This window comes from Sinocyclocheilus anshuiensis, unplaced genomic scaffold, assembly GCF_001515605.1.
Source record: "Sinocyclocheilus anshuiensis isolate Anshui unplaced genomic scaffold, SAMN03320099.WGS_v1.1 scaffold1454, whole genome shotgun sequence".
Lineage (NCBI taxonomy): Eukaryota > Metazoa > Chordata > Actinopteri > Cypriniformes > Cyprinidae > Sinocyclocheilus > Sinocyclocheilus anshuiensis.
In genome coordinates this window covers 33,981-49,293 of record NW_015557135.1, presented here as the reverse complement: position 1 = coordinate 49,293, position 15,313 = coordinate 33,981, and the positions used below count along the sequence as shown (strand labels likewise).

General features: G+C 42.1%; 1 protein-coding gene across 1 annotated transcript; it reads left to right on the top strand.

The window, feature by feature from the left end:
- Positions 1-4,637: 4,637 nt before the first annotated feature.
- On the top strand, positions 4,638-9,048 carry LOC107678061 (E3 ubiquitin/ISG15 ligase TRIM25-like). Its single transcript, XM_016473176.1, has 4 exons — positions 4,638-5,237; positions 8,456-8,551; positions 8,632-8,748; positions 8,850-9,048. The coding sequence occupies exons 1-4, from the start codon at positions 4,665-4,667 to the stop codon at positions 8,991-8,993; spliced, it is 930 nt and encodes a 309-aa protein (XP_016328662.1). The 5' UTR covers positions 4,638-4,664; the 3' UTR covers positions 8,994-9,048.
- The last annotated feature ends 6,265 nt before the right edge of the window (positions 9,049-15,313 follow it).

Here is a 15,313-nt window from a genome sequence, read left to right as displayed (position 1 = left end):
AATAAATATTTTTCACTATAAATACTTTTCAGCTACTATAGCTTAAGTCTTTGGGAAAAACAATTATTATCCAACTTTGATCAAACTCACCCACCTGTGATTTTCTAATGATCCTGAAAACACTATTAGCATGCTCAGGTGTGTTTGATTAGGGTTAGAGCTAAACTCTGCAGGAAAGTGGATCTTGTGAGCCAGATTTGGGGATCTCTGGCCTATATGAAACAACAGGTTCTGAAAAGGTCTCTATTGGTTTGAGCCATTCCACTCCAATTGAGTGACTAAAGAATGGCCAGTCAATGTTAGTATTCTCCTAGTTGCATTAAAGGGCTGCTTACACAAAACCTGCATGGGCCCAAAGGTACAAAAGTTGCCCTGGGCCATCATTGGATTAATGTGGACAGTCCCATAATGCGGCCTGCTCACAGTGAGCCCAAAGCTGTGGGCCTCGCCTGGGCAAGCCCGTACTGGGCCTGTTTAGGTTTTGTGTGGGCTGGCCCTAGCCCACTGTGTCCGCAAAAAGCCAGAATGGGCCCCGCAGGAGCATGTTTGCAGGGGTACTGTTTAGAGGTCAACCGATTGATCGGCCGGCCGATTAATCGGGCCGATTTTGGGCATGTTTTAATTAATCGGCATTGGCCGATTGTGCTGCAAATTAGGCAGATTTATAGGCAGGCGCATCTGCGGGCAGCTAAGCTTTGTTGCAGAACACCGTACCGGAGAATCTCTCTCTCCCTCTGGCTGCGTGAGGCATGTTCACACATGACATGGCAGTTCAAAACAAAAAAGTTATCATATTCATAAGTGCAACAAGTCATTTGCATGTGAAAGTAGAAACAATTCAGACTAAACTTATGGGCTGAATATAACGTGCATGTTAACTTTCCTCATTAAATGTGTCTGTGGGTCCGACAATAGCCTCCAAGATGTCATCGCTCCTGGCCAGTGCACTCTTAAGCAGCAGGCTGTGTAAAATGTGTGAACTCTTACACTGTCCAGTGTTTCCCATACTTTGAGTTATTTGTGGCGGCTCATCACAATATCAAAACTGACCGCCACAAATAGATTTTCCAAAAGGATTAGCCAATACTTTGTTGAATAAACTGAGCACTGCACGTTTCAAAATTAAATTGCAGCGCGGGTGTTTTTATATGAATGTATATTTGAAAAGAACCGACCGTCTTCAGAAAAGATTCAATGTCATTTTCCTTTCGTCTTTCCTGTAATGCCTGATAAAGTAGCGTTTGTGAGCGCAGCTCTCATTTGATTACAGCCGTTACCGGGGAAACCGCTATATCTCCCGCTCCAACAGCACCTCCTGCTGGCAGAGAATGAATCTGCATTTGCAGGTCTCTGGGAAACACTGGTGTCTGTCAACAAACATAAACAAAACGCTTCCTTCAGAACTGTTTTGAGAAGGTGCTTAAGTTTTGAGCCATGTAGTATTCCTATGAATTAGGCTACTACTACTATTACTATCTTGTACCCTGCAATTATCATTTACTCGAACTCTCTTTTATGAGAAGAAGGGGGAAAAAAAAGAAAATCGGTCAAACATGTCGACCTCTAGTACTGTTACTGTCTACCAACACCTCATCGCAATTTGTTAGCACAAAATGTTATCTTTCTTAAAATGACTTAAATACCCAAGATTTAATTAACCTATATTTCATACAAATATATAAAAACACATTTTTTAAAGTGCCTAAATGTCAAAATTTGTACAATGTTATCTTTATTGAAAAATCCTAATACTGAACACACTATTGCATTATTAGACTGACTCATATTTTTGTGTTGCTGTCTGCTTTAGCTCCCTCCCTTCCTATAAAATAAATTAATGTGAATATCTGTCTGCTAAATTTATCAGTGTAACTTCGATAATGATGTCCTTTAGTACAGTATTCTGACTGATGATAATAATGGGGTGCTCCTGATAGCCTGACAGGTGCTAGCAGTTTAATACTCAACTAGGTTAATAAAGACAAACCTCTAGCGTATTTACAGATGAAACTGACCTGCACTTGAAGCCCTGAACATGTCAGTAATTTCACTACATTTCACTGCTTCTTCTGGCCGCTTCCTCTCCTTCCTCAAGTCCCGTGCATCAATTATGTTCGAAACTGTTTGACGGAAGTGCGGGACAGAAGTGAGTCGATTTGTGTCCCAGATAGCACATGTATTGTACATCTGCAAGATGTCTGTTAAAGATCACTTGATCTGGAAAGCATCTGATGTGTACAAACGTCTGACAGACGTCTTTCAGATGTCAGTTTTACATACTTTCTAAATCATAAACATCTTCAAGACATCTAATATTTGACATTTGACATCTATTTGACATCTGATAGGAAACGTCCTATAGACATATTGCAGTTGAGCAAACCCTCTGAAAAATACATCTTGCAGATGTAAATGTAGACGTCAAATAGACGTCTCTGTGATGTACGTGTGCTATCAGGGATAGCAGTGCTGCCAGTCAAGACTAACCGATGTATGATTTATTATTGATTCATCGAATGACACAATCTGAAATGATCACTGGTACATTGGGAAGGCAAAATTATAAAATATTATTAATAATAACAACTACTAAAAAAAACAAAAACAGGGCAGCGGGCCAAATCAGCCGCCAGGCCACCGGGAATTCTCCCGGTGCTCCCGATGGCCAGTCCGGACCTGCTGATGGAACAACGTTTACATCTCTAATATTTCCTGATCTTGCAGTAGATGTTTTGGCAGTGTCTGATGGACCTTCTTTCTGAGGTTCTCAGAAGCAGAGGTCATCATAGTTGGGAAATCATCTGGTGAATGAAAACTACAACAAATCAATGACAGTGTTTCTGTGACTTTGCAATGTATCAAGAGATTGATTATTATCGTTATTATGGCCGAAACTGTTAACTGACTGTCATTATGACCGAAAGATGTCAAATTTGCCGTTGTATCAGAAACATGCAAATAAGCGTGTCTTGTATAATGTGTAGGGTAGAGTGGGGGAAAACGCCTCCTACTGTTTTTCCTAAAATTACCACAAGATAAAATCAAGATACATTTGTATTGTAACTACGGACTACATTGACAACAGTGATGCAGAAGTTTTCACCATGAAGCTTACACTGGTGGTGTACTGGAGAGAAAACGGATTTCACATTAAATGATCTAACTTTCAGCAGTAAGAAAAAAGTGTTTTAAAGCTTGTTGTTTTGTTGAACATCACAGTTATATATGATATGAGAACAGTAGGGCCTGTATATAGGGAGTACGTGTTATTTAATACAAATATAATTATATTTTCAGAATGACATAATTTGTTTTCTCAAACAGTTAGTGGGGTAAAACGTCCCCAAGGGGCAGTGGGATATTACTGTAGTTATTCTGTTCTGAACATCAAATCCTTCGTTTTTCCATCAAATGTATTCTACCTAGTTGGTTGAATACAAATATTTGTAGTTAGCTAGCCAGTTAACATCAGCTTACAAAATGTTTCAAATAGTCTATTAAAATGTTGTAATTCATAATTATTGATTATATTCTTTTTAATTTTAAGCTAAAACTGCCTGTACTCTGATTTTGCTGTAAATATTTAAAGCAAATTGCTTTGTCAGACTGGGGGGCATTAAATGCCCCATTGGTACAAATTAAGTTTTTTTAATTAAAAAAATTAACAGTCCTTAAGGGAGGGGGGGGTTTCCCCCACTCTACCCTATATGTTGTGTGGTAATGGAGTGTACGCTGTGAGGTGCTATTGCACTAACATCTTTATCACTGAACACACACAAGTAAAGCCCATTCAGTTCAACCACATGCGGTCTCCTTGTCGTCAATACATTAGAAAGCGGTAAGTAGTATTTTTTTTTTTATGCCAAGGTAATAAAACACCAAATATAGTGTAATAAATGCACAAAACGTTCAGTGTTGTAAATGTCATATTCTTTCAAATATGAAAAAACTGCTAGATATACAGTGTTAATAATAACTGTGTCGTCATTCTCAGGAAACGGTCTGTTATTGATGGGAGACTCTTAAAGTGTATAAAATGTAAGTTATGCAGTGTTGTTTAGAACTCATTCTGTCTCTGCAAATGTTGTGAGCATGCAGTGATTTAGAAATCTTTTACAAAGAAAAATTTTACAAACTGAAATTATTCTCATGTGATCTAGATTGAGTGAATGTGATTAATCACTCATGGATGTGATTGACAGTGTGGCCAGCAGAGGGAGCAACAGTCTGACATCACACATTAACCATGGTAACAGCAGATACCTGTATCAGCCTCCACTGACAGAGAAAAGAGCAAAATCACACAAAGATTCTCCAGCATCTGAAACAGTCTGATGGATCCTATAGTTATTTACTGTGATTTTACATACACTGGAATAAATGTTTTTGCTATAGAAGAGCAAAATCAAAATGAGAGAAAGATTCTCTTGCATGTTAAACAGTTGATTGTGTGTTTCATTTCCTATGATTTTTACAGTGTGTGTTAATGTGACTCTACAGGAGCAGAAATGAAGAAACTGCTTTACAGACTCACTGACACACCTGTTTTACTCACGTGACTCAAACACAGAACGAGGAAACAGGAATCACCTGCTTTCAGGGAAAGAGAAACTGAAGTGTAGTTGAGCTGTTGTGTGTTTGTGTCTCTGTATGCATGCAGTAAAATGGCAGAAGCAAAAATTTCTCAAGATGAGTTCATGTGTTCAGTGTGTCTGGATCTCCTGAAGGATCCAGTGGCCATTCCCTGTGGACACAGTTACTGCAAGAACTGTATTAAACGCTGCTGGGATCAGGAGGATCAGATGAGAGTCTACAGCTGCCCTGAGTGCAGACAGACCTTCAGTCCAAGACCTGCTTTAGCTAGAAACACCATGCTGGCTGAAGTGGTGGAGAAACTGAAGAAGAGGAAACGTCCTGCTGACTGTTACGCTGGAGCTGGAGATGTGCAGTGTGATGTCTGTACTGGAAGAAAATACAAAGCCGCCAAGACCTGTCTGGTGTGTCTGAACTCTTACTGTCAGAATCACCTTGAACAACACGAGAGTTGGTTTAAAGGAAAGAGACACAAAGTGACTGATGCCACTGGACGACTGCAGGAGATGATCTGCCAAAAACATGAGAAGCATCTGGAAATGTACTGTATTACTGACAAACAATGCATTTGCGTGCTGTGTACGAAATATGAACATAAAAAGCACAACATTGTATCAGCTGCAGCACAGAGGACAGAGAAACAGGTATTTAAAACTACTGATCAAGTTAATACTCAGTGCAGTGATCCAATAGTCTATTTTCAGTGTACAGTCACAGCTTAATTACACAGCAGAAACACTGTCAGTATGAAGCTCTATGTCTGAATTAGTTTCACTTTTACTATATGTACGCATGCGGTGTGAAACAAGCCTTAATCTTCACGATAATTCATATACGATGATTGTAACTGAAATCATTTCTGGAGTTTGAACCTACAGCCATTAGTTATCAGCTCCACTTTTACTGAATTCATCTTTTCACACGATGATTTAGTCCCAGTAGTTCCCCTTCAGGAACTCGAGCTGCATCGAGACGCTTTGGGAACGCCTTCAGCGTGACCACGCTCTGAATTACGTGTGTAATCAGTCCAATGGATAGGTGAGACGTCACGGACGGGGTGACGTAGCGACTAGGAAGCTATAAAAGCATGTGCGGTGGAAACAGCGGCAGCTTCTGTCATTCAGCGAAGCGCTCTGTGTGTGTCTTATTTACCGTTGTCTGTCACTATATCAAACAAAGCAGCAATGCCAAAAACAAAAGACAAGTCCAAGGGCGGGCATGATAAAAGCAAGCATCAATTTAGGCCTTTGCGCTGTTTGCTTGGGAGCGAAGCACACTGAGTCAGCTCTCGAGGGAGCTGACTGCCTGCATTGCGAACACCTCTCACTGCGGACGCTTCGCTCCCTGAGGGCTCTCTTCGAGGAGACATGAACCCCCTCAGTCCACCCAGTATGAGGAGCTCGTAAGGGTGATAACAACAAGCTTGATGAACGCTTTTTACAGTCTAAGCCGCTCCCTCCACGCCGGGGCTTGTCGTTCTTCCCCGATCTCCACACCGAGGTGTCGGGATCATGGGCAAGACCAATTTTCGGCCTGCCTCTTTAGTCCATCGTTAGTCGATTATTCCAATGTTGTGGGACTAAATGAGCACGGTTATAGGGCGATGCCCCGGGTTGAACAGACACTTGTGGGCTATCTGTCTCCTTGTCCCTAAAAGCCCACCAAGCCGCTTCGTACCATTTCAGCGCTGGTGGGCAAAGGGTACACAGCGACAGGTCAGGCTGGTGCATGCCTTCACACGATGGCTGTATTACAGGCATACCAAGCAGACCTGCTAAATGAGGGTGAGGAAGTTAAAGCCGATGATATTAACGAACTCCGGCGAACAGCTGATTTGTCTCTCCGTGCCACGAAAGAGACCGCCAAAGCTATCGGGCGGTCTATGGCAGCCTTAGTGGCTGCGGAGAGGCATCTATGGCTGACCCTGTCTGACATTAAAGAGAAGTACAGGGTCTTCCTTCTCGACGCCCCGCTTGCGCCTTCTGGCCTGTTTGGTGACGCCGTCAATTCCGTCGTCGACAGGTTTCAGGAGACCTGTAAACAAGCGGAGTTTCAGCGGTTCCTCCCTCGCTGCTCTCTAGCTCATGGGGCTGCTGGACGTACCGGGAGGCACAGAGATTGAGTGTGGGGATCGGGGCTCATGGCGACGCTCGTGGTCGAAGGCTTCAAAGTCGAAGGCTGACCTGAGGACCGTCCTTCTGGCCAAGAAGTCTTCGACCAAGAAGCCCTGATGTGGCACATGAACTGCCTGGAGATGTTGGCCATTTTCAAGCGCTGAAACACTTTCTCCCAGACCTGAGAGGCCATCATATAATGGTGTGCACCTACAACACAGCGGTGGTCTCTTACATCAACCACCAGGGAGGTCTGCGTTCACGCCCCCTGTACAGGCTGGTGCACCAGATCCTTGTGTGGGCCCAAGGGAAACTCCTTTTGTGGAGAGCAGTTCACATCCCTGGGCATCTCAACCAGGGAGCAGACATCCTGTCGAGACAGGGGCCGAGGCCCGGGGAATGGAGACTCCACCCAGATGTGGTGTGTCAGATTTGGAGAATGTTTGGCCAGGCTCAGGTGGATATGTCCCTCTGGTTCTCTCTGACTCATCCAAGCCCCTCTCGGACTGGACGCCATGGTACAGATTTGGCTGAGGCTTTGTCTGTATGCCTTTCCCCCGATTGCTCTGCTCCCGGGAGTTCTGGAGAGAGTGTGCCGGGACGGGGTCCATCTGCTACTAGTAGCCCCATCCTGGCCGGTCCGAGTATGGTTTTTGGACCTGATTTCCCTTCTCAACGGCTCTCCAAGGGAGATTTCCGTCACGAGGGATCCCCTCTCACAAGCGGAGGGTATGATCATTCACACCCGCCCGGAGCTGTGGAAGCTGTGGGTATGGCCCCTGAGGGGGCACAACTCATAGCTTCTAGTCTCTCAACCGAGGTTGTTGAGACCATCCTCCAATCCAGAGCTCCCTCAATGAGGAAACTGTATGCCCTGAAGTGAAAACTCTTCACTTCCTGGTGCGGAGATCGCCAGCTTGACCCAGTTAACTGCCCGGTCGGTTCAGTGCTGGAGTTCTTGCAGGCTCAATTCTCCACAAGGTTGACCCACTCCACCCTGAAGGTGTACGTGGCGGCCATAGCTGCTTACCACGCCCCTCTCGGTGGTCAGTCTGTGGGAAGACACACCATGGTTACACGTTTTCTCCGCAGTGTGCTGAGATGAGGCCCCCGGTACGCTCTCGTGTCCCCCCGTGGGACCTGGCTGTGGTCCTGGAGGCTCTCTGTAAACCTCCTTTTGAACCTTTAGAGGAGGTTTCAGATCGAGTTCTGACACTAAAGACTGTCTTCCTATTAGCCATCTCATCGCTGAAGAGAGTCGGAGATTTGGAGGCCCTGTCAGTGGCCCCCTCCTTCCTAGACTTTGCGCCTGGTTTGGCCAAAGCTTTTCTGTACCCCAGGCCTTCTGTCCTCCTCCCTTCCGGGTTCCAGACCATCAGAAGCTTAACTGTATGTGTCCAATACGTCCACAGAGCAGCGATGTGGAGGAAGTCTGACCAATTATTTGTCTGTTATGGTCCTTCCAAGAGGGGTCTGCCTGCCACTAAGGAGACCCTCAGTCAGTGGATCGTTGATGCCATCTCCATGTCCTATGAGTCCTCTGGTCTCCCCTTGCCCTTGGGGTTCAGGGCTAACTCCACCCGAAGTGTGGCGGTCTCCAAGGCCTTCCTGTCGGGTGTGGATATGCAGGATATTTGTAACGCTGCGGGTTGGTCTATGCCACTCACCTTCGTCAGGTTCTACGACCCCAACGTTCATACCGTTGAGGCGTTTTCTGTGACATTCACTATCATCTGTTTGTTCTGCAGAAGCAGCTGAAGGAGATGCAGAAGGCGTTCCAGCAGAGAATCCAGCAGAGAGAGAAAGATCTTCAGCAGCTGAGAGAGGCTGTGGAGTCTCATAAGGTGAGTCTGGAGAAGAAGAGAAGTTTGTCTCCGTCTCAGTTCAGACTCACTGAAGCCTGAATCACTGTGTGTCCTAACAGCGCTCTGCACAGACAGCAGTGGAGGACAGTGAGAGGATCTTTACTGAGCTCATCCGCTCCATTAAGAGAAGCCGCTCTGAGCTTATACGGCTGATCAGAGATCAGGAAAAGACTGCAGTGAGTCGAGCTGAAGGACGACTGGAGCAACTGGAGCAGGAGATCAACGATCTGAGGAGGAGAGACGCTGAGCTGGAGCAGTTTTCACACACACAGATCAGGAAAAGACTGCAGTGAGTCGAGCTGAAGGACGACTGGAGCAACTGGAGCAGGAGATCAACGATCTGAGGAGGAGAGACGCTGAGCTGGAGCAGCTTTCACACACACAGGATCACATCCAGTTCCTGCAGGTAACAGAGATCTAGAAGAACAGTATCATAGTGGACTTGAGCCAGATCCTGCTGTGACAGAGACTCACAGAGAAACATTTCATGAGTGTTTTATTATATAATCATCAGTCAGACTCTCATCTGATCATCTTTTTTCTGAAAGAGATGCTGCTTTCAGCTCTGGAAATCTCTTAGGAATCATTTCTCTGAGCTCGTTCTTCTGGAAGATATATTTAGCTGTCAAACACCAGTAGCGCCACCAACAGTTCAAAACGTCAACATTTGAACTTTTACCTAATTTTTTTTGTGAACTCAATAGTACCAATTCTGAGTAAAGTTCATCTAAATTGGATCAAATGATCCTCAAACCTGATGAAACTGATTTTTATTTGCTTGTAACACATTGATGAATTTGATCATGAAGTCCCCAAACATGAAGTGAGGCTATATATTAGCAATCAGCCCATCAGGATTTAAGGGACTTATATTTGGCTTAAAATGACTGAATATGCTGCAGCTTTTTTCAAAAATTGTGGCAATACGTACAGGGTTTTCTGCGTTGTTTTGCAGTGAAAAACTACCAAAAAACATGATTTATGCAATTAGTGGCAGTGACAGTAAGAATACAATTACATTTAAATACTTTTGTGTATAAGTACTGAAATTGTGTTTCTGTCAATGGTCACACCAGCATAGAAATATTCATAATTCTGCTTTGCTGAAAATGCAGAACTGATTTAGACATACCAATTTGCACACTGTCACTGAATCAGTATGTAATCAAATTATTTAATGCTTTTGCAAATTAACAATTCTATTGTTTATTGTGTAATATTGTTTTTGCTTTTTATAGTGATTATAAGTGACTGCATTCAATAGAAACATTTAAAAAGTGCATTTCCAGTCAAATAATGTACTTTTTAAATCTAATCTAGGCTACTAGTGAAATCAGGTGTTATAGCATTACTAGTAGAGATGCACCGATCGACCGGCCCAGTTTTCTGCATGATGGGCCCAGACCAGACGGTCAATTAAGCCTGTGTTATAATTTCCGTGTGTGCGAGGGTCCGCTAGGATCCGCGTGATGTAAAAATCGTCATTGGAGGGTGTATGCGAAGGCTCTTTGCGAACATCTGCTTGCCTCACATTTTTTGTCAGTAGGCTACAAAAGCACCAACTGCGCATGCGCTGGAGAAACAACATGGACGTCGAATTTGAAGAGAAGCTGTGTGAAGAATAAAACAACATAAAGACAGCCAGATGTGCAATAATCCATGGAGGGAAATTGCCTAATTGAGCAATTGTTTGTTTACTGTTTACATGTTTGTTTATTGTTTAAGCCGATCTACTGCGCATGTGTGGAACAAAACCATACACTTTCAGTAGTATAAATACAAGTATTCCGCATCTGTGCTGTCTGCAGCTGTCCGTGTATGCATCCGAACTGGAGTATAACCGAGGCTATAGTCTGCTGATTCTTCTGATTGGTCCGTTTTGATGTCACACTTTCACTCACATCCGCATGTAAACATGTCATCAGCGTGGAAGTTCTTCACTGTGAGTGAAGAAGAGACAAAGTTCACAATTTGTAATATGTGTAGGGCCAATGTAAACCATTGGGGAACCACAGGGCTCAAATAACGTTTGTCTGTGACAAGTAGATTTTTTAAAGGGGCAAGTGAGAGAGAATTCTGAATTAAGAACAAGAAGCCTGATTAAAACGCCAATAACAAAAATAACTAGGGAAGCACTAAAACTTGGCCAGCAAAACTTTTCATGCGAGAATGATTGTGATTTTATTGCATTCAGTGTAAATGGTGACTGTATTGAATGTATGATGCTGTGTCAGATGAGGCTTGAGCAGCCTGAGTGAGTGTGTGAATAAATAAAAATCAATAAATGATTATAAAATAGTACTTCAATAAAAGAAAAGTTAAATTAAGTGACTTACATTTTAGATACAATTTGGATTTGCTTTGCTCAATTTCACCAAATAAAATAGTTCCAATCAAAGCCACACAGGAGGCATGCAAGTCACACTTACAAAAAAAGCAGAATCGGACAAGAAAATTGCAATCGGTTCATCTCTAATTACTAGCAAATATTTGCCCCAATATACATTACATTCAGTATTCCATACAGTAGTTTAATAGAAGCCTTCATTAAAACTGAACATGGAAATATAAACATGATGTTTGTTCACATCTCTCTCACTCATTTGAAAAAAGAAATGGCTGAAAAGACTATAGAAGTGTGGAGCTGATAAGTTTTGATTTCTGTTTTCTGTAGAGTTTCCAGTCTCTCTCAAGAGCATCATATTAGAAATGTCTTAGGAATGGATGCAGGATCATGAGAATCACACTGTTCATGTCTGTTGATTTCCACAGTCACATTCACCAACATTGTTCCCAGAACCAGGAACGACTTCCTAAAATGTAAGTCAGTAAGAAAACAAACAGAAACTCACTGAGTGTGTTCATGTTCTTCCTGTAGAAGCTGAAAGAAGAGTTTTAAAGTTGATGATGTAAATGATGATTTGCACAGATATCTGCTCATCTGTACTGAGACACTGATGATACACTGAACATGAAGAGTTCAGCTACATGAAAAGATCAAACAGATTCATAATTCCTGATTCTGATGTGTTTTATCTCCATCAGATTCCCATCAGCTCACTCTGGATCTGAACACAGTGAATAAAAAACTCTGTCTGTCAGAGAGAACAGATTCATAAATCCTGATTCTGATGTGTTTTATCTCCATCAGATTCCCATCAGCTCACTCTGGATCTGAACACAGTGAATAAAAAACTCTGTCTGTCAGAGAGAAACAGAGTGATTAAAGCCACTGAAACAGATCAGCCGTATCCTGGTCATCCAGACAGATTTGATTATTCTGCTCAGGTGTTGTGTAGAGAGAGTGTGTGGGGACGCTGTTACTGGGAGCTGCAGTGGAGTGGAGATAATGGTGTTTATATCAGTGTCATATAAGAGCATCAGCAGGAAGGGTAATGAGTGTTGGTTTGGATATAATAATCAGTCCTGGAGTTTGATCTGCTCTTCCTCCAGATACTCATTCAGACACAATAACATAGAGACTATTCTCCCTGTAAAGTCCATCAGCAGTAGAATAGGAGTGTTTGTGGATCACAGTGCAGGAACTCTTTCCTTCTACAGCGTCTCTGACACAATGAGCCTCATGCACACAGTCCAGACCACATTCACTCAGCCGCTCTATCCTGGGTTTTGGGTTTCTATTGGATCATCGGTGAAACTGTGTTGATGGAAGGGTAATGAGTGTTGGTTTGGATATAATAATCAGTCCTGGAGTTTGATCTGCTCTTCCTCCAGATACTCATTCAGACACAATAACATAGAGACTATTCTCCCTGTAAAGTCCATCAGCAGTAGAATAGGAGTGTTTGTGGATCACAGTGCAGGAACTCTGTCCTTCTACAGCGTCTCTGACACAATGAGCCTCATCCACACAGTCCAGACCACATTCACTCAGACGCTCTATCCTGGGTTTTTTGTTTATAATGGATCAGTGAAACTGTGTTGATGAATCAGAATAGACTGATGAGAGATTCTACCCATAATGCTTTGAGCTACATGATAAATCAGTAACAGTGAGATGTTATAGAGTCTCTTCTGTTCTCTTCATGACATTAATACTGCAGCTGAACCTCTGTCTGTGAAATAACGTGAATTAGAATAAATATGTGTAATAAATCCACATATAGACCATAAGATCAGTGTGTGTGTCTGTGTGTGTGTGTGGCCTGCTGAGTGACCATGCGTTTCTGTGCTTTTCTCTGTTTGTGTTAATAGAATTCAGTCATTTAGTTTATGTAGCATCACAGCAATTATTTTTATTATTACTATCAAAAAGACCTTCCAATTTAAATGATCACAGACAATAAATCATTTTAAATTTTTACTTTCTGTAGGCTCTTTTCAGCTTTTTGTGTTCTTTTGTTATTCAGTGTCATGAGCTGCTGTTTTTATTGCCATGCACTTAATTGTTAAACACACATTTAATTGTTAACTATGGAATTTGTTTTTATTTTTAGGTTGCAGTTATAATTTTAATAATTTGTGTTAAATGTTTAAATGACATTAAATTAAGCTGACATAGCTTTTATTCTACATGCAATTTCATGACATTCAAGGAAAATAGTCGAACACTTTTTGAAAGTCAGTTGTAACCCCACATTTTTTAAAATGCTTAATTTAAGAAGAAATGTTTAGCATGACATTTAAAAAATTAACTAATAGTTTTACGGGTGAGAGTGTCTGTGTGAAACAAACACACACAAGACATGAGCTATGGTGTCAAACAACTGGGCTTCTTTATCTTATTGTAACAGACTTTATTGCACTATTTCTTGATGTACTGGTGATCATTACGTGCGTGTGTGTGTGTAATGCATTTATCCCCTCGGGGCTTGCCGTAGATAGGCAATGGGCATGCGTCTTACATGTATGTTAGATTCTATTCCATCTAAGCTCCTAAAAGAGGTGCTTCCAGAAGTCATAGATCCTCTTCTGACTATTATTCATTTGTCATTGTCATTAGGATATAACCCCAAAACCTTCAAACTGGCTGTTATTAAGCCTCTCATTAAAAAAACACAGCTTGACCCCAAAGACTACTTAATTATGGACCGATCTCAAATCTCCCTTTTCTCTCAAAGATACTAGAACAGGTAGTATCCTCACAATTATGTTCCTTCTTAGAGAGAAATGGTATCTGTGAGGATTTCAAGTCAGGATTTAGACCGCATCATAGTACTGAGACTGCTCTCATTGGAGTTACAAATGACCTGCTCTTATCATCTGATCGTGGTTGTATCTCTCTATTAGTGCTACTGGATCTTAGCACTGCGTTCGACACTATCGACCACAACATTCTTTTGAATAGACTAGAAAACTTTGTTGGCATTATTGGAAGCACATTAGCATGGTTCAAATCGTACTTATCTGACCGCCATCAATTCGTAGCAGTGAATGAAGAGGCATCATATCGATCACAAGTGCAGTATGGAGTACCTCAAAGTGCAGTACTAGGGCCGTTACTTTTCACACTTTACATGTTATCATCAGGAAACACTGTGTTAGCTTTCACTGTTATGCTGATGATACTCAGCTCTATAATTATTTGCAACCTGGCAAAACATACCAATATGAAAAAATAACGGAACGCATAGTAGATATAAAAGACTGGATGACGAGTAATGTCTTACTGCTAAATTCTGAAAAACCAGAGGTCTTAATTATTGGACCTAAAACCTCTGCATGTAAAAACCTAGAACACTGTCTAACACTCGATGGCTGCTCTGTCAATTCTTCATCATCACTTGATGGCTGCTCTGTCAATTCTTCGTCATCAGTTAGGAACCTAGGTGTGCTATTTGATATCAATCTTTCCTTAGAAAGCCACGTTTCTAGCATTTGTAAAACTGCATTTTTCCATCTCAAAAATATATCTAAATTACGACCTATGCTCTCATTGGAAAATGCAGAAATGTTAATTTGCAAAATGCTAATTAACGTTCATGACCTCAAGGTTAGATTATTGTAATGCTTTATAGAGTGGTTGTTCTGCATGCTTAATACATAAACTCCAGCTGGTCCAAAATGCAGCAGCTAGAGTTCTTACTAGAACCAGGAAGTATGACCATATTAGCCCGGTTCTGTCAACACTGCACTGGCTCCCAATTAAACAACGTATAGATTCGAAAATCTTGCTAATTACTTATAAAGCCCTAAATGGTTTAGCACCTCAGTATTTGAGCAAGCTCTTATCGCATGTTCATATATCTATTAAAATACTGATATTCTGGTCTATAACTCCTCCCCGAACTTCCCTCTGCCCTGTATCTTGGTATCTCATTGGCTGTAGGTCATCGCCGATGTAATTTTCAGTCAGAAATCATTGCACACAGCGCGATTGTGAATCGGTCGGCGAGTGAAAAGTCGGGCTAAAATCGTGCAGTGTGAACTCGGCATAAAGGATTGTTAGGCTGCATTAATTAGGACAACCAGAACCGCCCGCTGCCTTCTGAAAACTCTGGCAATTTGATAATACCTAGAATATCAAAATCAACTGCGGGCAGCAGATCATTTTCCTATTTAGCGAACAAACTCTGCAATAATGTACCTAACAGTGTTCGGGAGGCAGACACACTCTGTCAGTTTAAATCTAGATTCACGAGTTCGCACTTACATATAATAAACAGTGTAAAGGTTATGCGTATTTGGCGTGCTGCCCAAGGGGAGGGCTCCGAGCTCGGAATTTTGGCCCGAACCCAGAGTACCCGCCCCTCCCTCCTTCCTCCTCCTCCTCCCCCCTCC

Coding starts and splice junctions, on each gene's coding strand:
- LOC107678061 (XM_016473176.1), top strand. CDS start 4,665: ATGGCAGAAGCAAAAATTTCTCAAGATGAGTTCATGTGTTCAGTGTGT. Junction 8,552..8,631: donor AGGCTGTGGAGTCTCATAAG/GTGAGTCTGGAG, acceptor GTGTCCTAACAG/CGCTCTGCACAGACAGCAGT. Junction 8,749..8,849: donor GAGATCAGGAAAAGACTGCA/GTGAGTCGAGCT, acceptor CACACAGATCAG/GAAAAGACTGCAGTGAGTCG.